At 40.9% G+C, this 26,507-nt stretch overlaps 1 protein-coding gene across 1 annotated transcript in view; it reads right to left on the bottom strand.

Moving 5' to 3' along the window:
• LOC131679706 (netrin receptor unc-5-like) overlaps positions 1-15,294 on the bottom strand; it is a 176,149-nt gene extending 160,855 nt beyond the window's left edge. The window contains exon 1 of the mRNA XM_058960441.1: positions 15,267-15,294. Within this exon, the coding sequence (XP_058816424.1) occupies positions 15,267-15,294 (28 nt within the window). The remainder of the gene's footprint in view (positions 1-15,266) is intronic.
• Positions 15,295-26,507: the final 11,213 nt, after the last annotated feature.

The raw sequence follows: 26,507 nt of genomic DNA, 5'->3' as shown, positions 1-26,507 counted from the left end.
AAACGACGGACGATGCCAAACAAATGATTGCCTAATAAAACCACGTTGCCACCAAATTAACATCCTCTCGTTGCGCTCTAACCCCTAGAGCACAGTGGTACTGGGAAGAAGTGTGTTATTTGTGCTTGTAATTTCGAGACCCTCGAGGGGTTGTTTTCGGTTTTGCTGGGTGTTTCACTGTGCTGCATATTGCACACGGTTTGGTAAATTAACCGGCGCGGTAAGGATGACTGAAAATTGATTCAATCTTTTTACGGCAGTCGAATGCGGCTTGTCGAAGGGGAAGTAGCGCTGTCGGTGTGTAATGGATTCCTGAAATCTGAACCCTGAAAATTTTACAGTTTCCGGTAAACATTCGTTACGTGTTTCGAAAGTTCAGTTCGGCAAGATACAATCCTGGAGCAATTTATAGCGAGATACTAACAATTTCATAGAATCAATTGCATTTCAACCCTTGAAATCCCAGCGCTCCAACTGTAACGAGATGTGAGGAAATGTTTGCACCGAAAATTGCCGAAAGCGAAAATGAAACTGCACAGCCATCATCACGATCCGTCAGCTGGCAGTTCTTGAATGAAATTTATCCCGCAGCACTAAAGTACTCAAGTTATTCGTGCCTTGTATTTGACTCTTCGATTCGGGAGTCGCCAACACCTTTGCTTAGGTACCGGTACCTACTCCCGCGCGAACGATGATGACCTGGCCCGTAAGTATCGGCATGCTGACTGGCTGGCAGTTGATATGAGAAAATAGCGCTCTCACAGCTGTCATTATGGCACCGAATAACAATTGGCTACATAAATCCCTCCGGTTCCGATGAGGTGAAACCGGGTTCGACAAAGATACCGGTACTGCAGAGTCGGAATGCCGACATTGCGGAAGGGCACGGGATAAAGGCGGTTCCAGCCGACCCTGAGCGACGACAGATCACACGAGACACTTTGCCTAAAGCTATCTTGCACCATCATCGTCAGGCAGAACAACGTTTTCATGCACTCACTCTCGGCGGTATCCGATTTCAATTGCACGCTTTTGCGATGATTTAACTGTTGCAGTTGGAACCCGAGAGCTAGTAAGTTTTGATAGTGAACCACAGGTGGGAATGTTACCTCGAATAAACACAGCTTATAGAGGTTTTAAACTTAGAGTCATTCGCTTCTTTTTTGGGTTAGAAAAATCTCTTTCGATAAATCTCGAACTCTATGTGCGGGGTTGAGAATCGAATCCAAGTAAGCTGCGTACAAGACAATCGATTTACTAACTACGCTGTGTCAGCACTTTAACAATTGTGGAGGGAATAATTATGAGTATAGTTCTAGTCGTTCCTATCATGATTGAAAAATGAATTTCGCTATGAGATTTTTCAGTTACAACCTAGAACCACCCTGTATGTTAATTTAGTACTTTTCACTGATCGGGACGGTCTCCGTTGACGGATGCGATGATGCAAATTTACACGTGATGCCAGTAATTGGTGATATCCGTAGGGCATGCGGATGAAAATTGATTTCGAAATCCGTTCTCTACCCAGCTCAAGTTTTCAATAAACTGCAGCCCGCTAAATGGAAAGTTTTTCTTTCCAATGGAAATAAAAACAATAACCATAAATCATGTAGTGAAATGCAAATTAGCGGAATATACGATGGAACATGGTAGAAACGTGTACAAAAAAATCAGAGAAGATTTACTCATGTAGACGAATGTTGGTATAGGTATAGTATTAACTATTTGTCAATGCAAAAATAAAAATTCTAGAAAATTTCAGCTTGGATTTCTATTTCATGTATTTAAAAGAAATATGTTACTTAAAATTTTAAACTACGTTTATCATCGATCGAGATCCCATTCTTGTCGCAATTACGGCCTCAAGACGCTTCCGGGACGCACGGCAGGTTCTAATAATGTAGTCGTGTTTATATTTTTCCAGGTAGGACTCAATGTTTTACTGAGGCTTGTTGTACTAGAGTGGTGTTTATAAGAAGTCAGGTGGCCTTCACGGCGCTTATACCGAATAATCCAAAGGATGAAGAATGGGACTGGATGTTGGCCACATATCCTTCGCCCAGAACGGTAGATATTCCCACAACCACTTCGGTTGAAATATCACATACAGTTAGTGGCACGGAGGTAAATGTTGTTGTAATATTACATTCGTTTAAATCCGTGTTGTGCTTTGATCCACGAGAAGGCGTAAGCTAGAACCAAACATGAGCAACGAAAAATAACCAAGTGAATTGAGGCTGCCAGAAAATTTGTTTAAGTATTTAAATCGCCCCAAAAACGCATTCGCAAATCGCGTGTATTACTAGAGGCAATTAGCACAGACGAGTAGAGTCAAACGTCAAAATGTTAAACTCGCCATACAATGTTCGTCTGTCTTTTTTGACTGGGTTCATTTGAGCAGCCAGAAATAAAAGTCGGATGGATAGATAATGCTTTGTAAAATCCACTTTTTTATATCTTAGGATGTAAAAAGCGGATATAAAAAGCTAGCGTAAAAATCGGACCAAAATCATTCAGCAAAAGAATCGCTAGAAAAAGGCTCACCCGAAAAAGTCGGCAAGGATGAACCTCCAGTATCAATAATTCGCTCGCAGGAAAATGCGTATAGCGCAACATCCATGTTTAAAAATCGAATAAAAAAAGTTTTTTGAAAGAAAGGGATATATTTTTTACTAAAGGTTTTTTTCGAAGAGATCCGTCCGATTTTTACGCTTGAAATTTATAGTCGAATTTTACATTCTAATATATTTAAAACAGGTTTGACGAAGCGTGTGTTCTTGCGACTGTTATTTTCGGTCGTTCATTTAGTCGTGTGATGTTCAACCAGCTTTTATCTTACATGTTACTCATTCTATGGGTTATTACACTTTTAACGAAATTAGATAGGTATTCACTCAAAATTTAGTAACTGCCTACTTAATTCGGTAGAAAGTAAACACCCTGTAATACGAATAATATGGAGGGATTCCACGAGAAACCGGCCGACCGCAAAATATGACCATCGTCGATTCGAACGAAACTTTGCAGGTGTGTTCGCTGTATGAATCTCCATGATATTCTCTGGCAATTGGAATATTTTGATACACGAGTAATTTTTCAAAAGGGCGTAAACGTTTCTACGTGTAAGAACTTTAAAAAAATTTTGTTCGATTACTGTATTTTATACAGCAAAACTATCTGAGAACAAGTTACAGGGAATGAATACTTCTGTCTGAAAAAATATACACTGAAAAAAATGTGTCATTTTTCAAAAAAACAAAAATTTATGATAAAAATTTAAATTGCGAAAAAACCCATTTTTTTAAATTTTTTATATTTTGTTACCGAAAACCGAAATAGAAAAGAAACATTTTGATTGTGATTGCATGATGGAGAAAAAATCGGTAAAAAAGTTTTTCTAACAATAACTTCGCACATGTTTTTAAATTTCATACTAATTGACATACAAAATTGTAATTTTATTACAGAATATAATTCTAAGCACCATTTAAAATCAAAATGCATTTAACAAAAATCTTCCAAAATGCGATAGTTTTCGAGATATTTGAAATTTTGTTACTTCAAAAACAATTAATTCGTGTAATGATGCTCTTTTTAAAAGTTATTCGCGTTACCCCATCGAAAAATGTCAAAAATTTAACGTTTATCGTTTTAAAGACGTAAAAGCAACCTTTTTAGTGTATTTGGATCATGGAGAAGCTTTCAATAAAAAAGTTTTGCTAACAACAACTTTTGACATTTTTTTATAATTCTTACTATTTGCAGTCAAAAATACAATTTTCTTTTTGAATATGATTCTAAACGCCATTTTAAATCGAAATGCTCTTAACAAAAATTTTCCAACATGTAGTAGTTCTCGAGATATTTTAACTTTTGTTTTAACAACACAATTATTTTGTTTTATTACGACTTTTTCATAAGTTAGTCGCATTTCTCCATCAACAATAATAGGTTTTTCAAAAGGCCCGTAAACTTTCGTGCAACTTTCTCTTTGACATCAAGGCGATATTGTAAACCATTTGAAAGTTACATGAAAGCAACCAAAATATATTTCAACCATAGGGTCTGTTGATTAAACTATATAGCTGAATCATATGTTGGTTGTTTTCATGTAACTTTAAAATGTTTCACAATATCGCCTTGATGTCAAAGAGAAAGTTGCACGAAAGGTTACGGGCCTTTTGTAAAACCTATTATTGTTGATGGAGAAACGCGACTAACTTATGAAAAGGTCGTAATAAAACAAAATAATGGCGTTGTTAAAACAAAAGTTAAAATATCTCGAGAACTACTACATGTTGGAAAATTTTTGTTAAGAGCATTTCGATTTAAAATGGCGTTTAGAATCATATTCAAAAAGAAAATTGTATTTTTGACTGCAAATAGTAAGAATTATAAAAAAATGTCAAAAGTTGTTGTTAGGAAAACTTTTTATTGAAAGCAACATGTCGATACTGACACACTTGAAACAAACAAAAATATAATATTTATATACCTAGCTGAATCAGCATGAGTTTCATGCTGTCTTCATGTTAACTTCATGGTGGAGAAGGGAAGAAATATAATTAGTTGGAGGGGAAGGATGCGTCGGGAATCATCTAACTTATTTTGGTATACGGGTGAATGAAGGTCGGTCTGAGTGGGTGGCGGATGAGAGAGGGGGCGGGGGTTGAGAGGAAAGAGGTGGTGGTGTAGATGGAGTGTTCAACACAGAACTTCATATTATACCTTCAATTTGAGACTAGGTTAATGAAATTTGGTTCAGTCATCACCGAAGTGGCTTTAAAACTGGAATTTTCCCGGAACCCCGAGACTTCCGGAATTATCGATAGTGAACAATACATTCTAATAATTTTTGATTCGCGATCAGTGATCTAGGCCTGCGAATCGAAGTAATTTTATGTTCATTTCAATAGATTTTAAATCTATGCGGTATTATGATTGTTCCCGTTTTATATGAGAAATTCCTATGTGACCGCAATAACCAACCTTTAACTCCGGAACCAAAAGTCAGAACTGAATGAAATTCAATAGCAGTCAATGGGAGTATTATATCTTTCATTTGAAATCAAGTTTGTAAACATCGGTTAAGAGTTTATTGGAAAATAGGTGTGACATTAGCACTGGAACATGGCGAGTTCCCAGGAGGCATCCAGATCCTTCATAGGTGACCAATGTGGTCAAAACTACTTTAATTGGTCCCTAATTATCTAGACCCACAAATCCAAGTAATGTCGAACTATTTGAATATGTATTACATCATTCGGACATCATAGGGTTACCAGTTTATATGGAAATTTGCTGTGTGACCCGTAACTCCTGAACCAGAAGTCCGATCAACTAAAAATTCAATAGCGTCTTATGGGCGCGTTCTACCGTTCATTTGAAACTGAGTTTGTACAAATCGGTTCAGCCATCTCTGAGAAAATTGAGTGACATTATTTGACACACACATACATACACACAGACATTTAGTGATCTCTACGAACTGAATCGAATGGGATATGACACTCGGCCCTCCGGGCCTCGGTTGGAAAATTGATTTTTGGAGTGATTGCATGGCCTTTCTTTATATGAGAAAGGCAAAAATTTATAAGCCAAAAAAATGAAAAAAGTTGTCAAATTCATATAATAAGTAAAATGAATAATTCAAATAAAATTTAAAACACAAATAAATCAAATTAATTCAACTCACTAAGTGCAAAATTTTACAAAAATAAAAAAAAGTTAAAAAATCAATAGAAAAAATTGTTTCAAACTATCAAATGGGTTGAAATAAATAAAAGGAATGACTAAAAGAACTAATAAAATGAAGAAACTGAGTAATGAACTGGGAAAAAATTATAAAATCAATAAAATAAATAAATTAAATGAAATGAAAGAATTGAATGAAATAAAAAATATATGAAACGAGAAATGAAGAAAATAAATAAAACTAAATAAATAAAATGAAACGAATACAATTAATTATATGAATAAAGTTAATAAAATCAATGTACTGAATAGAATGAATAAAATAAACAAAATAAATTTAATGAATAAAGCAAATATACAGAATTAAATCATTAAAATAAAAAATAAACGATATTTAAAAAGTTATAAAAATATAAAATAAATAAAATTGTATCAAATTAATTACTTGCATGAAATGTACATCAGGAACCAGACTATATTGGCTTAAATGGCACGTTTCCCGTATGTAGTCGGGGATTTGTGCCTTGCCGTGTATTTTCATCAGTTCCTGAGCGAAAGGAAAGGACAAACAGGTGTGAGGAAGTAGAATTGGAAGGGTGGAATAAATAACAGCACAAAAACAAAAATAAACAACAGGTAAATTAAACTCACAAGTAGTTCAACTTGCCTGCGAGTAAGCCTAAAGCTCTTTACCACATTGGATAAGAAACTTTAGTATGTCTCTGAGTTTCAGTCGTCCAAACATGGTTTCGTCTATATAAGGACGGCCGAAAACTGCGCTACCGCTGGACAGTTGCATATCAGACGATATGAGGTTCCGTAGTCGGATTCACAAAGATCACATGAAAAGAACTCAGCGCGCTGAATAGTTGCCATGTGATAATTGAGTTTGCAGTGGCCGGTTAAAGCCCTGGTCAGCATGCCGGAGCTACGAAAAATGTAGGAGATTTTTCGAAATCACTGGGCACGGTTGTTCTAGAAACGCCTTGACACGTTTGTAGATTTTTCCAATAATTGCGGTGCTCGGACAAAACCCAGGACCGTATTTTTTCCATTATCCAATTTGTCGAAATTGGCAGCGCGGGCTCAGGACCAACGAAGTCAATCGATGAACCTACCCTGGCCAATTCGTCAGCCCAATCATTTCCAGTAATACCGGAATGTCCGGGTACCCAGACAAGGTAGATAGTGTTGACGATGCTTAGTTCTTCGATTTGGGTTCGGCACGCGATCACTAGCTTGGGCCGTGATTTGTCTGAGCTAAGGGCCTTGATTGCCACCTGACTATCGGAGCAGAAGTTTATAACACTGCCGGACAAACTCAGTTGAAGGGCTGATTGTACCCCGCACATAATCGCAAAGATTTCTGCTTGGAATACAGTACAGTATCCACCTAGTGAGTGAGATTGTTCCAATCTCATTTCACGACAGTAGACACCAGCATCAGCACGTCCCTCCATCAGGGAACAGTCAGTGTAACAGACCACTTGCGTTTGTTGTTGTCTTTCCATATAGCCAAACAAACACTCCTCTCGAGAGAGAATCTTCACATGAAATTTCCTTTAAGGAAAACTACATGTGAGTGTAATATCGCTGGAAGCAACAATATCTTCACCCCATGTAACCATTTGCGACCACAATTGTGTATGACTGGTAGCAAGATCAACATGATTACTGTTCCAAATCCCAGTAACCTGCAGTCTGTATGCACATGATGGTGATTCTTATTTGAGGTGTATGTGTAATGGTTTGATATTTAGAAGTGCCTTAAGAGCAGCAGTCGGAATTGTGGTGAAAGCACCAGTCAACGCCATGAGCGCCATTCTTTGCAGATGGTTTAGCTTTGACTGGACTGTCACCACCTCTCCCCTCTGCCACCACACAAGGCATCCGTATGACAGTATTGGACGTACAATCGTCGTGTAAATCCAATAGATGTATTTAGGTTTGAGACCCCAGGTCTTTCCAAAAGTTCGTCTGCACTGCCCGAAGGCCATGCACGCTTTCTTGACTCTGAACTCAATGTGAGCAGACCAATTCAGTTTGGAATCCAATATGACTCCAACGTATTTGACTTGATCTGCACACAGCAGCTCAGAATCAAAGAACTGCAAGGGACGAACCCCGGTTGTTATTCGCTTCTTCGTGAAAATAACCATGGAAGTTTTGTTTGGGTTAATTGATAATTTAACTTGTCGACACCACTGTTCGACAGCTCTTAATGCCTGTTGCATTAAGTCAAAGATTGTTCCGTTGCAAAATCCAGTAATTAGTATTCGGTAATCGTCAGCAAGCCCGTAGGTTGGAAATCCAAGCTCATTGAGTTTCTTCAACAAGCCGTCGGCTACCAAGTTCCATAACAAAGGTGATAGAATGCCGCCCTGAGGACGACTGCAAATACTCAACTTCCGTATCTCAGCCTGTCGCAGTGACGAGCAAAGTATGCGGTTACTAAGCATTGCGTTTATCCAACCCGGGATACATGCAGATATCCCTTGATCGCGCGTCGCCGCCAGAATAGACTGGAAGGACACATTGTCAAAAGCACCCTCAATATCTAGGAATACACCCAAGCTAGTATGCTAGTATGTTGTAAACAACATCGTGAAGCAGAGTGATCGTGGATTTCCCACAATGATATGCACGTTGCATTTTGTGCAGTGGATATTCAACTAAACTAACGTTCCTGATGTGACGATCGATTATCCGTTCCAAAGCTTTCAGAAGAAAAGAACTTAAGCTGATAGGCCTAAAACTCTTGGCTTCTTCATAGCTTGAGCGCCCCCCTTTGGGAATAAATCTAACAGTTATTTCTCGCCATGCTTTCGGGATATATACGGTAGCAAGACTGGAAAGCATAAACTTTTTCAAGGTATGTTTAAGAATATCAAATTCCTTTTGCAGTAGCACGGGAAGTATTCCTTCTTTTCCGGATGATTTGTACGGAGCCAAGCTGTCAACTGCCCACTTGACCGATTCAGAGGAAACCAATATGCGTGCTAACGCCCACGAGTCCGAATCATCAATCCAAATGAGATCTGTGAACATTGTTCAGCTCCGGATCGTTACAACCTGGAAAGTGTGTGTCGAAGAGACAATTAAGAACATCTTTTTCGTCCATCACATAAACACCATCTCTGGTTTTTAAGAAGTTCATCTGAAAATCATGCGAATTCGATTATTTCCTCTACAAGTATATGAGCGGTGCAAAATTAACTGAACTAAAAACCTTACTTTATTATTATCCAAACTACTACTATTGTATGTTTGACTGCAAATCTAATCTAATCTAATCTAATAAAAATAGGTGATAAAGGACGCGGACGAAAATAGTTGACCGCTTGTTTCACACACCTAGAAAAAATCGTGTAAATTTACGTCTCCTGACCCTGACATATACGAGCATCAAAAATGACTTAGTTTTACGTTTGGTTTTAGTTTTACATGACGTTGATTTTTGTAAATCGTGTAATTTTACTCAACATATGGCGTTTGTTTTCAATGGCAGTAAGTGTAATTTTATGTCATTGCGCATGTAAAGCATATGTTTCATGTAAAATTAAACGGAACACGGTAATGTTTCGTCATTTCGAGAATTACGGGTTGTTAAATTGTGTCATATTTACAATTACGTCAATGATAAAATTCATAATTTTTTGGTGTGCATACACTCCCTTTCTGACATAAAACTACCGATTACCGAAGGTTATATAACAAAGTTGAGGTAATTGAGTTTCCTCTGCAATGTCCTCCGTAATCGGTCCCAGCATGTCCCGTAAATTCACGAAGACGGCTTGGCATAGAATCTGGAAAATGATTCAGTATCCTCATGTATACTATACAAGAAACTGTGAAGTGTGATAAGTCGCGCGGCGTTGTGTGGATATAGGTCTTCGACAAAGTCTTCCAGAACCATTTTTAGCTTATCTGAAACAAATATATTTCAAGTTAATTCATATTAATTTATAGTGCCGTAATACTGTAAACCAAATGTTGTGGAGTGCTTTTAGTGAGATTGACAACATCAATGAGTGTATTAAATATTCTACAACGATTTTGCTTAACCCCTCCAAACGACAGGGTTGGGCAGCAGAGGGTTAAAAGAACTAAATGAAACGGTACCTATAAAAAATTACATCACAAATTACTTCCTACAGATCTCATTGATACGGTTCGTTTCAAATGATCACCGATACAAAAACATGACATATTCAATTGCCCATAGAAAAGAAACAGCCAGTCCTGGTCCAATAAACCACCCAATCTACACAAATCACAGACGCCGGCACTAGAGCGCAAGTTAAACCGGACAAGTTGGCTTTTCGTTTTCCTAATGAAAACATAACTTTTAATTTATTCCAATTTAAACGTCAATTAATAAGTGGAAGCGCAGCCACAGCGGAAACGAGGCAAGTGAACGAAGCAAAATGATTTAAATATTGATTAAAATGCAGATTAGTTCAGCAGACTGCTGCAGTCCAGATTCCGGTCAACGCATTCGGGAGCAAAACGTAGAACAACAACAATAGGACCAGCATCGGGTCCTTCATTGTTTCAATCTTAATTTCGCAGTTTTTTTCAGTCGCTTTTATTTTCGTTTTGTTGTTTTTCTCTCAACAAGATCTTATTACTGTTTTTCACGCTGCATCATTGTGGTTTGTTTTTTTCGCCACACTCAGTGCTGCAGCTTGCGCTAGTGAACCACAAACGATTTAATAAGAACAGGATTAAGAAATATCCGAAGCAGAATGCAAAGCGCTGAATGTCATAAGCATTCGAAGTTTTGCTGCTCACCGAGGTGCACTTAATCCGGCACCGAAGGCGTTGTCATTCCGTGGACGTAAATTGGAGCGGTTCTGCGGGGGATCGAATGGGGCGGGGGGTAAACAGAATCGCGAAAGGTGTCAATAATATATAAATTAATGCACTAAGAAGTGTAAGAAAATGTAAATGCACAGTAGCTCTCGGAAGGCAGCAGCAAGCAGAATTTTAACCTGTTAACGGTGGGAGTTGGAACATTGACAGCAGATTGGTTTGAACGTATTTTAAACACCTTTCGCTGTACACCAGGGAAATATCGCTGGTCTTGAATGGGTTTGTACTGACGTGCAGGTCAGCTTGCTGGTCGGTTCTGATCGTATTCCGGTCGAGATTGGGCACAAATAAGTCAGCGAAAAGAATTGGCAATAACAGGCGAATCAGATTATGGAAATGGGATAAAAAATTCATCGTGGGATTGTTCACGGGCTACCACCGTTTTGCTACCGGGTTACGCTTCGGCCCCGTTGCATACAGCCAAGCGGTTGTGTGTTTTTTTTCCAGGCAGACCTCCGGGTAGGATTTCGCTTGGCAGTTGATTGTCAAACATTTCGAAACCAAACGGATTAACTTGCAAATATTTTTGGTAGTAGGAGTAGCTTAACATTAAAGTGCAAATTTTACAAGGTTGTAGATTATTCGAACAAATTAAGGAGATATTGAGCATGTTGTTATATACATATAGTCAATACTTATTTAATTATTTTTTTTTCATTTTTTAACTTTTCTAGACCCGATAAGAGTTTGATTAAGGATTTATTTTTTAACCATCCTCCGCAACTACTGCTGAGTGCGTTCTCGGCGGTTGAAATAAGCGGTAGCTAAAACAGCCAACCCCGTACTGCAGCAGATCATCACTTGTCAAACTCTCATCGTTGACGACGCCTTCCATCTCTACCCTTACCGCTGGAATATAAACATTATCACAGCAAGCAATATCGTTTACATGCTTTAAGTTGGCTAGCAAAACCCTTATCTTGTCCGAGCGAACCTTTCGAGCTTACGGTAACAGCCGAGAACCGTTCCGTCAACACTGATAGAATATATTTGTAAATCGCTATGCATTAGTTTCGTACAGATAATTTTCATAAAATATACGAATTTTTCGTACATATAATGAATCGTTCGTAGTTCTATTGAAACACATTTATTCTTTATTACGAGTTTTTCGTGAAAACCACGAAACGACTTTCGTTGGCTTATTACGACACAGCTTCGTTCGGGAAACGAATTGTTCGCTGCTATATATGAATATCTTTATAATATTTACGAGCACCATTCGTCGAACCATCAACGTCAACAGAGCTTCAATAGAGGTAGAATATGGAGTCATTGTTGCTATACGTCAGATAATTGTTGATGTTCACGACGGTCTCGATCTGGCTATTTAGTAGCCGTCTCCGTGTCCGCCGGTTTCAGGAAGATTTTCTAAACCTCTTCCGCTTCTAGTTGATCCAGAATCTGGGGCAGTACGGATTCAGTTGAGCCATCGCAAACTCGATGCTCGATGGTTTTGTATGAATAATTTTGAGTTTTTCTCTGCCGGAGCAGTGTAAAGGAATATGCTATTAAATACGAAAACTTCTCTTAGATGAACGAAATGAATTCGTGCGACCAACGAGATTGTTCGTAATATACATAGACGTTTATTAAAATAAACAAAACATTTCGTTTCATTCACGAAAATTAATGTCGTTTTCAACGACAGCATTCGTGCAATGTACACTAAATAAGTAAAATTCACGAAAACTTTCGTTCATCAAGCGACCATTTCTTCATATCACAATCTTTTTAGTCCTCAATAGAAGGGAGCAGGTTGAATTAAAATTGATTTTGCCAGATCGATCCTTTTACTTAATTGAAAAAATCGTTGCTATCAAACATCGATCCTAAAATATCGATTGAAAAAATAATATGCTAATGAATACGAAAACTTTCCTAAGATGAACGAAACGAAATCGTGCGACCAACGAAATCGTTCATCATATACATAAACATTTATTAAAATACACGAAACATTTCGTTTCGTTCACGAAAAATAATGTCGTTATCAACGATTACATTCGTGCAATTTAGTAATTTACGAAAAATTTCGTTCATGAAGCGGCCATTTCTTCGTACCACAATAAAATCGATTTGGCCACATCGATTTTCTTAAATAAAAAAATCTATGTTGTCAAACATCGATCCCAAAAGATCGACTGAAAACAATAAGAGGATAATAAATACGAACACTTTTCTAAGACAAACGAAATGAATTCGTGCGACCAACGAAATCGTTCGTAATATACACGCACGTTTATTAAAATAAACAAAACATTTCGTTTCATTCACGAAAAATGATGTCGTTATCAACGATAATATTCGTGCAGTATACATTAAACGTGTAAAATTTACGAAAGATTTCGTTCACTAAGCGGCCATTCTTGTTCATGAAATGAACGAAACATACTATTTAGAATGCACGAAAATACTTCGTTGCAGAAAACGACGAATGAATTCGTGTATGATCGATTTCATTATATTTACGAATTTATATTATCAGTGAAGCCTTTAGAAATCTGAAGAAGATTCAGCGATTTAGTCTTAGCTGACTAGTCAGCTCTTCTTTTAGTTCTCTGCTAGCACCGATAAAACTGGTTCCACGATCGCTGATTATTTCTACTGGGGTACCTCTTCTTGCATTGAAGTTTCTGATGGTAAGGGGTCCCGCCCGACAACTACATACATATTCACAAAATAATCGATGCCGACATATGAGAACGGAGGACAGAATGTTTTCAATCGCATAGGCAGAAGAGCAGACATTTGTGGTGCAGTTGGCATTGCAGAATGGAGCTGAGGCACGTAGAAACTACTGGGAACTTCGTTGAGCATGATCTGGTGATTCATGTGGCAGTAATGCTGGTGGATGGTCGCGAAGATGAGATCTTTTACTGAATGACGTTTCGGCAACAGTATCGGGTGATTTATACACTCCTCTGCAAATTTGCAAGTGTCTATACAACCATTCATTTGCAGCAGTCCATCTTCGTCCAGTGTGGGACTGAGACCGTATAGAGAGTTATTCTTCGGTAGGCACTCTTTTCCACGGCACAGGGTTCGCTTTCTTCAATCGCTCTATGTCTACAGCAAACTCAGCATCTTGCACTTGCTTCTGAATTAACAGCTCTGCCTCCTTAAGCTCCACTTGAGTCAGTGGACCGTTTGCAATGGGCTTTCCTAACGGTTTCCTTAGAAGATTTTCTGGATATCTTTTAACGAACGCTACGAGACGATTCAACCTTTTCCACTTCGAGAAATCTTCCCACCGAAACAGAGAACACTGTGCAGAGTGGTGGAGCACATGCAGACGCTTCTCTTCCGCAGTTTGACCGAATGGCGATATTGTGACAGGCCACTGCGCTCTTGACTTCCACAAAAATTCCAGATCACGGAACCATCGGCTTTCTGGTGATAAATCTGGAAGCTTCGGCCACTTCGTGGTGTTATCCGATACGTTTGATTTTGACGGAATCCAGTTCCACTCGTTCGGTTAAGTCATCTCCAATAAATCACTGACTCGCACTGCTACGAACTGGCTGCATTTACGGTGATCGAAGTTAATCGAGCAGAGAATATCGCGTGAGTCCGACGAGAAGAATCTTTGCGTGGGTTCGAGCTTGTGTGTCTCCATGACATCGTTCGCCAAACGGGTTCCAAATATCGCTGAAGTTCTAGTGTTGAAATCGACACAAACGCAATAGGTCTACCCGTGTCTTCGCTCCGATAAGCGCACACTCCACTTTACTATTCTCGTCAAACCGCAGATACGCAACTGCAGCTAATCTGTTCTTCGAGGCACCCACGAACACATGAAGTTGCATCACATCCTGCGCTTCTACGCCGGTCTTTATTCGATAACACCTCGGCACCCTGACCTTTTCCACGTGTGGGAGAACTCTTATCGTACTATTCGGATTTAATCTGGTCGTCCCATCTCTTCCGATGGGTTTAAGCCCTTTTCATCCGGTCTGGATTTAAGCTCTTCCGGTACTCTTTGTGAGTATGATAACCTGTTGTGTATTTCAAACCTAGCCTCCGCATAAACGTAGCGAACATTCTTCGCGAGCTTCACCGCTTCTTCTTCAGAATCCTCACTGGGCAGCATTTCGTCGACAAATCTTCTTTGACAATTGTCTCAGCCGCCTTGTTTCTGGAATCGTTGCGCATTGTGATTCTTCACATACTTAGCGGAACTCGGCTAACAGTTAGCCCTGAATGTCATAACCTTCATTACGTAGACGTCTGGACTACGACCGCCATCACGCCACAGGAACCTCTGACATTGTTGATCGTTCCTGTCCACCAAGACTTGGTGGAATATTTTTCGAGTAACACCTGTAATGGCAATTCGAAACTCTCGAAAATAATGTAGGACAGAGCAAAGAGAATTGAGCTGGTCCGGACCGGTTAGCAGGAAGGTATTCAGAGATGCTCCTGTAACCTTGGCAGGTGCGTCCCTTACTATTCGTAGTTTTCTAGACATGTTAGTGTTCACAACGGGTAATATGGGAAGATAACAGACTCGTGGAAATTCTTCCGATAGTTGGCTTTTATTTAGCTTGTCAATATATCCGTTTCTCTCATAGTCTAGTATTTTCTGGTTCAACAATTCAGCCAAATCCGGGTCGCTCTTCATTCGCTTCTCCAACAATATCAATCATCGCATGTCCATTGAATTAATGTCTGGCAGTCGAGCATCGTCGTACCGTCAAAGTAGTCCTGATTCGAATCCATTTCCTTCACGTGTGTTAGAGAGCCTAGCAGTTTCTTTACTCGCTCATCGTCTTTCGACAGAAGTGGGAGAGTTCATTACTGAAATGCTGTCCAGTGAGAAGTAGGCCTTAATCGCACCATGTAGTTCTGCGCGACTTCGCTCGGAACACAGACACACGTGAAAACTGTAGTGGGCCGTAAAATCCATCTCTGCTTTTGAGGCTTCAGCGCAGGGCATAGTGGTCGCAATGGTACCAAAACGTGCGTTTAATTAATGGTGCTCTAGGAGTTGATTTTAGCGATTTGGTGTGTTAGAAACACTTTTTCAGAATGGAAGCCTCCTTCTTTTGATGTAAACTGAATTGTGATTAATCCACCTAAAAGTGAGATAGAAAATTTATTTCCACTAACTTTTAAGATAGAGGCACAATGTCAATGACAAAGTTATAGTAAATTCTACTGCGAGAAAACTTGTTGAATATGCAAACTCTCCAAAATGTAATGGTGTTGAGATAAAGCACGTTGTTTGTGGGAGGCACCAAAAAATCATTTTTTTATTAAAACTTTTTTCTGAGATTTTTGTAATTTTTCAAATGTTCTATGAAGTTGTTGAAATTAAGAAATTGCAGATATTTGTCGAAGACGTCAACATTTTTTATTTCAAAACTTAAGAGTTATTAAATAAAGTGGGTTAAAAATACCGCCATTTTGAATGACAGTTACTAAGAGATGTGGAAATATGTGGAAGACATTTCGATTCTATGAGAAAGACAGTGATAAGTACTATAAGCAAAAATACTACTCACAACGAGCATCCACCGGCCTGTATATAAAAAATACTTTCCGGCAATGCATGTTTTTCATTTTGTAACAAAATAATTACGACATTTTAAGCATAACTTTTTATAGCAATTAATTCTATGTATTATTTTATTCTACGAATATTCTAAAAAAATCTTTGGAAATGTCAAAGTACACATATGAATCCAAAACTCTCAGCTCTGTAGTCTCCAACTTACGAATTATTCCTAAACTAGCACAACAACAAAAGTGATCAACTAAAAATGCGCAAAAATTTTTGGCTGTCTTTACAAGAATAAAAACCATTACAAACAGTATTAGGGTTACTGCGCCCTAATTCATCTTAGCTCCTCTATTCATCCCACACATTGGAACTCATTAGTTAGAGAAGTATTTGCTATCTCTATTCAACGCATTAGCTCAAAAAGTCTAACTGTACTGCTTCTTAGGAACGAAGGAAAGTTGGTGATACTTAAGCGCAATCCAGTCACTCTAAGTCGAGTTATCAACGAAATATTGTGACATCCCGACTAATGAGATGGATAAGGGCTCGTCTACCCTATATGCCGTTTTCATGAAACGATTACGTGGCCGGAATTGTCAATAATTCTTTTACAAGCACGATTGAATGCTTAAATATTTGAAATTAAACCTCAAAAAGGCAAGCGAAAATTGTGACTTCATAAAGCATCGCTTCTAAGACCCAATGAAACCAAGAGCCTCTTTTTTGTCGTTTTACCAGTGAGAGAATCAAAAGCCCGAAAACGCTCGATCATTTGTATTTCGAATTACAAATTCATTGAAACTAGGGAACTGTAACTAGCCGAGCTTCTGAGACCCCTCATAAGAATCCTAAGTAGCAACTCTGACTACACAGTCGTTTCGTGAAAATGATATCTAATACTCTTTGCTATGGTTCATACTCATAAAAATGCAGTAAACCTTTTTAGACGTCTCTAGTGTTCACTTTCCAAATCCTGTTAATTTATGAATAGTTTCAGATAACAGAAATTCAAAGTTCACGATTTATATGTGTATTTATTACTCTCAATGATTTTTTAGAATATTCGACACATAGAAAAAAATCGCTAAAAAATTTATGCTGAAAAAATCATACTTATTTTGTTACAAAATGAAAAACATGCATTGCCGGAAAGTATTTTTTGTATACAGGCCGGTGGATGCCCGTTGTAAGTAGTATTTTTTCTTATAGTACTTGTCACTGTCTTTCTCATAGAATCGAAATGTCTTCCACATATTTCCACATCTCTTAGTAATTGTCATTCAAAATGGCGGTATTTTTAACCCACTTTATTTAATAACTCTTAAATTTTGAAATAAAAAATGTTGATGTCTTCGACAAATATCTGCAATTTCTTAATTTTAACAACTTCATAGAACATCTGAAGAATTGCAAAAATCTCAGAAAAAAGTTATAATGAAAAAATGATTTTTTGGGTGCCTCCCACAAACAACGTGCTTTATCTCAACACCATTACATTTGGGAGAGTTTGCATATTCAACAAGTTTTCTCGCAGTAAAATTTACTATAACTTTGTCATTGACATCGTGCCTCTATCTTAAAAGTTAGTGGAAATAAATTTTCTATCTCACTTTTAGGTGGATTAATCACAATTCAGTTTACATCAAAAGAAGGGGGCTTCCATTCTGAAAAAGTGTTTCTAACACACCAAAGCGCTAAAATCAACTCCTAGAGCACCATTAATTAAACGCACGTTTTGGTACCATTGCGACCACTGTGCGGTCCGGTAGTGCAAAGCGAGCTGTACTCCATCATGCTTCGATTTCGCACCCATAAAGTAGCTTACACAGCAGGCATTTCCAAAACGTATCGTCAGATTCCGATGGCACCTGAACATAAACACTATTGACGAATCTTCTAGCGTGAACGAATGTCGCAACTGTTGCACACCGTTGGACACCGTTACTTATGGCACAGCATCGGCGCCATACCAAGCAACGCGGTGCCTGGCACAATTGGCTGCGGAAGAGAAGGATGATTACCCGATTCTAGCCGAAATAATGAAAAACGAGATCTACGTGGACGATATGCTATCAGGTGCTGAATCGGTGTCGGAAGCTATCGAAGCACAACGGCAACTGAAACAGCTGTTGGCACGCGGTGGCTTTCCCATTCACAAATGGTGTTCCAATTCCTTAGAGTTCCTCCAAAACGTGCCACCCGAAGAACGTGAGCCCCAAGTGCCGTTGAAAGAATCCTCGCGTACGTCGTCTATCAGATTCAACCGGCTGCAGACGTTCCAGATACAGATTTGCAAGAAATGGAAGTAGTCCTAGCCGCACCCACCGTGAAAATCGAACCACTTCCAATTTTTTCTCGATACAATAGCTTTCGAAAACTGCAACGAGTCATCGATTACATCCTGTGGTTTGTCGACAACTTCCGTAAGAAGTCTGTCGAACGTGAAACTCGTCGAAATTTGACCGTTCGTGAAATGCGCAAATCAAAGGAGGCTACAATCAAAATGATCCAGATCATCCACCTGGGGGATAAAATTCATCGAGTTATAAACAAACAACCCTGCAAACTGGTTGGCAACCTCCGACCTATCTTCCAAGACGGACTACTTAGCTTAGACCACTCACAACTCCCTTTCGAAAGCCGACATCCTATCATACTGCCGGACAAGGACCCTCTGGTGCATATGATGATCCATGAAATGCACGTTGAGCTACTTCACATCGGTCAAAGTGGGTTGATGAACGGCACGCGGCAGCGATACTGGCTACTAAAGGCTCGATCCACTATCAGGCAAATCACGTGGCGTTGTGTGAGATGCTTTCGATGCAATCCAACCGACACGACTCAATTGATGGGCAACTGGGCCCTCCGCGAGAGTTTTTCTGTCACCGTCCTTCGCATTCACCGGCGTTGACTTGGCCGGTCCATTCTGGGTTAAACTAGGATCGCGACGCCCCGCTCTCGTAAAGGCATATAAACCGTATATGTCTGTATGGTATGGCAGTATCCGACCTCAGCACCGACGCCTTTTGTGGAATCCTTGAGAAGGTTCATCAGTCGCAGAGGATGCATTCAAGAATTGCATTCCGACAACGCCACAAATTTTAAGGGAGGAAACCACGATATGCGCGAGATCTACAATCAGTTTCGTGATCGGAAAGAGGTTCAACGCATCGAGCAATTTTGTCACACACGAGAAATCGAGTGGCACTTTATCCCGCCGGATGCCCCCGAGTTTGGCGGACTTTGGGAAGCGGCAGTCAAGTCGCACCTCAAACGTATCGTAGGGAGCGTCAAGCTCAATTTCAAGTTAAGAGATCATCTTAACACGCTACAGCCTCGGAAAAATAACCATGCCAAATATCTGCATCGGCATGATAGTTCTGCTTCATGATCGCATCCAGCCACCACCCCATTGGAAGTTGGGGAAAATAACAGCTGTTTATCTAGGTGTTCCCCCAGCTCTCAGTGGAACTAAAATCAAGTTGGCTTACTGGTCCTACACGTCCATCGCCAGACCACGACTAACTTATTCCTCCATTGTGTGGTGACTCAAAGTTAAGCAAAAGACCGCCCAAACTAAACTAACTAAAGTTCAGAGGCTAGTCTGCCTCTCTATCACAGGCGCTATGAAATCAACACCCACTACAGCTATGGAAGCCATGCTTCATCTACCTTCATTGCACAAACATGTTATGAGGCAGGCGAGACTTGGCTCTCTCTTTTTGCCTTTCTCATATAGAAAGGTTATGCAATCACTCTGAAAAACGTTAACCTAATCCCGGCCCGGAGGGCCGAGTGTCATATCCCATTCGACTCAGTTCGTCGAGATCGGAAAAAGTCTGTATGTGTGTGTGTATGTATGTATGTGTGTGTGTATGTGTGTGTGTATGTGTGTGTGTATGTGTGTGTGTATGTGTGTGTGTGTATGTGTGTGTGTGTATGTATGTGCGTATGTGTCAAATAATGTCACTCATTTTTCTCAGAGATGGCTGGACCGATTTGCCCAAACTTAGTCTCAAATGAAAGGTGCAACCTTCCCATCGGCTGCTATTGAATTTTGGATCGATCGGAATACTGGTTCCGGAATTACGGGTTTCAGAGTGCGGCCACACAGAAATTTCTCATATAAACTATAGGAAAAATTAAAAATAGAATTTTTATTTTTGATGTTAAATGTGTTCAAGGTGCATGAAACGTCGAGATTTGATGCAAACTCGAAAAAAAAATTGACCACGATTCACTTTTTTGGATTTTGGCACATTTTTGCCTTTCTCATATAGAAAGGTTATGCAATCACTCTGAAAAACGTCAACCTAATCCCGGCCCGGAGGGCCGAGTGTCATATCCCATTCGACTCAGTTCGTCGAGATCGGAAAAAGTCTGTATGTGTGTGTGTATGTATGTATGTGTGTGTGTATGTGTGTGTATGTGTGTGTGTATGTGTGTGTGTATGTGTGTGTGTATGTGTGTGTGTGTATGTATGTGCGTATGTGTCAAATAATGTCACTCATTTTTCTCAGAGATGGCTGGACCGATTTGCCCAAACTTAGTCTCAAATGAAAGGTGCAACCTTCCCATCGGCTGCTATTGAATTTTGGATCGATCGGAATACTGGTTCCGGAATTACGGGTTTCAGAGTGCGGCCACACAGAAATTTCTCATATAAACTATAGGAAAAATTAAAAATAGAATTTTTATTTTTGATGTTAAATGTGTTCAAGGTGCATGAAACGTCGAGATTTGATGCAAACTCGAAAAAAAAATTGACCACGATTCACTTTTTTGGATTTTGGCACATTTTTGCCTTTCTCATATAGAAAGGTTATGCAATCACTCTGAAAAACGTCAACCTAATCCCGGCCCGGAGGGCCGAGTGTCATATCCCATTCGACTCAGTTCGTCGAGATCGGAAAAAGTCTGTATGTGTGTGTGTATGTATGTATGTGTGTGTGTATGTGTGTGTGTATGTGTGTGTGTGTATGTGTGTGTGTATGTGTGTGTGTATGTGTGTGTGTGTGTATGTATGTGCGTATGTGTCAAATAATGTCACTCATTTTTCTCAGAGATGGCTGGACCGATTTGCCCAAACTTAGTCTCAAATGAAAGGTGCAACCTTCCCATCGGCTGCTATTGAATTTTGGATCGATCGGAATACTGGTTCCGGAATTACGGGTTTCAGAGTGCGGCCACACAGAAATTTCTCATATAAACTATAGGAAAAATTAAAAATAGAATTTTTATTTTTGATGTTAAATGTGTTCAAGGTGCATGAAACGTCGAGATTTGATGCAAACTCGAAAAAAAAATTGACCACGATTCACTTTTTTGGATTTTGGCACATTTTTGCCTTTCTCATATAGAAAGGTTATGCAATCACTCTGAAAAACGTCAACCTAATCCCGGCCAAATTTTTTTTTCGACTCGTTTAGGGTTTCTGGATTTTAACAGGGGCGTAGTTGATGGTTTACGGAGAGGGGTTACACCCCCGCCCCCCTATACTGTTCGCGCCCCTCCTTTAAAAATCTCCTTAAATCACCCCTCAGACCACCACCCCATCCAGCCCTCATACCCCTCCCTTTCAACCCCGTCATCTTTAAACCACCACTATATCACAAAGCATACCAATTTAAGCTCGGGAGTCGTTCGTTCATGGGACTTTCGCCCTCCTCACATACCCACCCCCGCATGACAAAATGAGTTAGCAAGCAGATAACATTGATCTAATGCTGATTAGGCTAATGGAGTATTATATTTTTTTATTTCAAGTGTTTCACCGTCAACTCAAGTTCGTGGCTGGCATGCCATTGTGTATAAGTGCAAAGTGTACTAAGAATGTAATGGACATTTCCACAATTATGTTGAACATAAAAAGCCTCCGTGCCATAGTTTAGAGAAATGAGAAAGGCACAATTGCACCGCTAGGTGGATTAAAACAGGTTTTTTATTAATATTTACATCTGTTCTTCTGATCTGATCTGAGGCGGCACTGACGAAGCCGGGAGCTAAACGGCTCATGAAATCAAGCATTATCGGGAGAAATCAACCACCGAGGAATTCACAATCGGAGTAGAATATATTCACCGCCGGGGATTATTCGAGTAGATCGCGATAAGCTGGGAGCCAAATGACTCACGGGAACCGGAGCAAATTTAGCTCCGAGGAATATTCGAGTGATATTCGGAGCTAAATTGCTAAAGTATGCAGTATGATCTAAATAGCGTAATAAATGGAGAGAATAACGGAAAGGAAGTGGAAAGTCAGGTGGTAGCTCATTTCATTTCATAGATCAAGCGAGGCTCCGAGTTAACTGCGGAAAACTCGTAAGCAAACGAAAGAGGTGCGATGAAAGAGATCTCCCCCCCCCCCCTCTCACGAAGCAAACTTTGATGTAGTTCCCTTGGGGGAAAAGGCGGAAGAGGAGTAAGGAGTGTGTTTAATAGATGGGCACGAAAGTAAGTCCCACACATTGCAGACACTATAAATACCAAGCTATTGAAGCTTTTTAAACCTCACTGGCGAATTTCGCGCCAACTCGAACAAATGTTGGCAGCACCCTCTCAGATTTTAATGAAACTTTCTGTTCATGAAGACTTTGTGACAAAAAGCTACTTTGCATACTTTGTTTTTTCCAAAAATGATCTAGACTGTCTTTTGATGAGGGCCAAACTTTTTTTACCATTTTTGCTTTTCTCATATAGAAAGGTTATGCAATCACTCTGAAAAACGTCAACCTAATCCCGGCCCGGAGGGCCGAGTGTCATATCCCATTCGACTCAGTTCGTCGAGATCGGAAAAAGTCTGTATGTGTGTGTGTATGTATGTATGTGTGTGTGTATGTGTGTGTGTATGTGTGTGTATGTGTGTGTATGTGTGTGTATGTGTGTGTGTGTATGTATGTGCGTATGTGTCAAATAATGTCACTCATTTTTCTCAGAGATGGCTGGACCGATTTGCCCAAACTTAGTCTCAAATGAAAGGTGCAACCTTCCCATCGGCTGCTATTGAATTTTGGATCGATCGGAATTCTGGTTCCGGAATTACGGGTTTCAGAGTGCGGCCACACAGAAATTTCTCATATAAACTATAGGAAAAATTAAAAATAGAATTTTTATTTTTGATGCTAAATGTGTTCAAGGTGCATGAAACGTCGAGATTTGATGCAAACTCGAAAAAAAAAATTTGACTACGATTCACTTTTTTGGATTTTGGTACATTTTTGCCTTTCTCATATAGAAAGGTTATGCAATCACTCTGAAAAACGTCAACCTAATCCCGGCCAAATTTTTTTTTCGACTCGTTTAGGGTTTCTGGATTTTAACAGGGGCGTAGTTGATGGTTTACGGAGAGGGGTTACACCCCCGCCCCCCTATACTGTTCGCGCCCCTCCTTTAAAAATCTCCTTAAATCACCCCTCAGACCACCACCCCATCCAGCCCTCATACCCCTCCCTTTCAACCCCATCATCTTTAAACCACCACTGTATCACAAAGCATACCAATTTAAGCTGGGGAGTCGTTCGTTCATGGGACTTTCGCCCTCTTCACATACCCAGCCCCGCATGACAAAATGAGTTAGCAAGCAGATAACATTGATCTAATGATGATTAGGCTAATGGAGTATGATATTTTTTTGTTTCAAGTGTTTCACCGTCGACACGTAGCTCATCAAGTTCGTGGCTGGCATGCCATTGTGTATAAGTGCAAAGTGTACTAAGAATGTAATGGACATTTCCACAATTATGTTGAACATAAAAAGCCTCCGTGCCATAGTTTAGAGTAATGAGAAAGGCACAATTGCACCGCTAGGTGGATTAAAACAGGTTTTTTACAATGGAGAAGACCTTTATGTCCTAGCCCAGTACACGTGCTATTGGTAGGGTCCAATCTACCACACGGGGTGCACTGGGGGCGTGTCGGACACGAATGGTGACCAGCCATTAATATCGACTAAACTCCATTTGGCTCCGCCATCGTTCCTCCCAGGAACTACCTCTCGGTTTTACTTCTGGGGGGATGGCTGTACTAAATGTACTCATTCACTCTCACTCACGCGTTCATACATCCTGTATGAGGCTTACTTGGGTGCTCTCTCAATCGCACTTTGATTCACTCTCAAACACTCCCACATGAGGCTGACTTTTGTGCTCACCTTTTACGTTCCATGCGAGGCTGACTTGTGTGCTCACCTTACTCGTTCCTTGCTAGGCTTACTTTTGTGCTCGCTCCACACATACCATGTGAGGCTGACTTGGGTGCTCACCAGATCACCTGATTCACTCTCAATCGTGCCACTCTATTGTACCTTTGTCACTTCCCCTGGCATCCCATGTGGGACATTTTTCGTAGGCCCCACTTCTGACATACCATGCGAGGCTGACTTGTGTGCTCACCTTTTTCATTCCTTGCTAGGCTGACTTTTGTGCTAGCCTCTACCAACCTGTGAGACTGACTTGGATGCTCACCCTTTCACTCCTCTGCCACGCCATGAGGCATCGATAGCTAAGTTCCAACATACTACGCTACGACCCTCCCGTCTTGGCATGAGGCAGTCCACTTATACGCCTATACACTCACTCTTCTGTCTTGCTTCGGGGTGGCTGGGTTTACCCCTTACGCGGTTGCCATTCGCTGCACCAAACCTGCCTCGGCATGAACAGACCAGTCACTCCCTTTTTTGCGCTTGGCCTTTTTTTGCTCCAGCTAACCAATCACTAGTTAGCCGTGCCCATCGTCTGTTGCTCGGTTCGCCAGATTACCTGTAGCCTACTGGCAATCTGGATGGTAGCAGCCGAGACTGCGTTCCACTTCTCCACCGTTTGACACATCCGCTGAATAAGGGTATCAGGGGTTGTGTCCCAGCCACAGACGTCAAGCATTGCTCTTCTTTCGACGTCGAACCGATGACATACGAACAGTATGTGTTCGGCAGTTTCATCTACACCTGGGCAGTCCGGGCAGACTGGGACCTCCGCGTGCCCGAACCTGTGGAGGTACTGACGGAAACAACCATGGCCTGACAGGAATTGTGTCAGGTGGAAGTGAACTTCCCCATGGGGTCTTCCCACCCAGCTCGATATGCTAGGTATCAGCCGGTAGGTCCACCTACCTTTCGAAGAGTTGTCCCACTCACGCTGCCATCTGGCGACCGAGGTCACCCTGGTGCGCTCGCGGGCTCCCCTATTTCCACGTAGCTCAAAGCACTCCTCATCTTCCCGAATGACCAACCCGACTGGCATCATGCTCGCTATCACGCAGGATGCATCGTGTGATACCGTGCGGTAGGCAGATATCACTCTGAGGCACATCACGCGGTAGGTGCTCTCCAGTTTCTGTAGGTAACTGGTTACCCTCAGTGCTCTTGACCATGACGGGCCGCCGTACCTGAGGATAGATACGGCAACGCTTGCCAGTAACCTACGTCTACTGGCGCACACCTTTGAGCTGTTGGACATCATTCTCGATAGAGCCGCAACAGCAGTCGACGCTCTCTTGCACGTATAGTCGACATGGCTGCCGAAGGTCAGCTTGTCGTCTATAATGACTCCGAGAGACTTCAGACTTCGCTGTGAAGTGATCGCGACTTCTCCCACATGGATAACTGCATGTTGTGCCGACTTGCGGTTGTTGACGATAACTACCTCCGTCTTATGATGAGCGAGCTCCAGGCCTCTCGCGCTCATCCATTCCTCCACCGTGCTAATCGCGTGTTCTGCGGTTAGTTCTACCTCAGGAATTGACTCCCCGTAGACCTCCAAGGTTACGTCGTCGGCAAAGCCGACGATCTTGACCCCAGGAGGGAACTTCAGTCTCAGAACCCCGTCATACATGAGGTTCCATAGCACCGGGCCTAGGATCGAGCCCTGCGGGACTCCGGCGGTAATCGGAACCCTTTTCTGACCGGCATCGGTCTCGTATAGCAGTACGCGGTTTTGGAAGTAACTTTCCAGGATCCGGTACAGACCCACCGGTAGGCTAAGCCGGTGTAACGAGAGCGCGATGGCTTGCGCTGTTGAATGCGTTCTTCACGTCAAGTGTCACTAACGCACAGTATCGAATACCTCGCCTTTTTCGTTGGATCGTTATCTCGGCAGTATTTATCACTGAGTTGAGAGCGTCCACTGTGGACTTACCCTTCCGAAAGCCAAACTGGTTGCTTGACAGACCGTCCGTACCTTCCGCGTACGGGGTGAACCTGTTGAGGATGATCCTCTCAAGCAGTTTGCCAGTCGTGTCTATCAGACAGATTGGTCTGTACGCCGATGGGTCGCCTGGCGGCTTCCCGGGCTTCGGCAACAGCTCCAATTTCTGCCTTTTCCATCTGTCGGGGAAACGGCACTCGTCAAGGCATCTCTGCATAGCTAGCCTGAACATGTTCGGGTTCGCTATGATCGCTGCCTTGAGAGCGTTGTTTGGAACTCCATCCGGCC

Source organism: Topomyia yanbarensis, chromosome 2 (assembly GCF_030247195.1).
Source record: "Topomyia yanbarensis strain Yona2022 chromosome 2, ASM3024719v1, whole genome shotgun sequence".
Taxonomy (NCBI): domain Eukaryota; kingdom Metazoa; phylum Arthropoda; class Insecta; order Diptera; family Culicidae; genus Topomyia; species Topomyia yanbarensis.
This window is presented reverse-complemented; position numbering and strand designations above follow the sequence as displayed.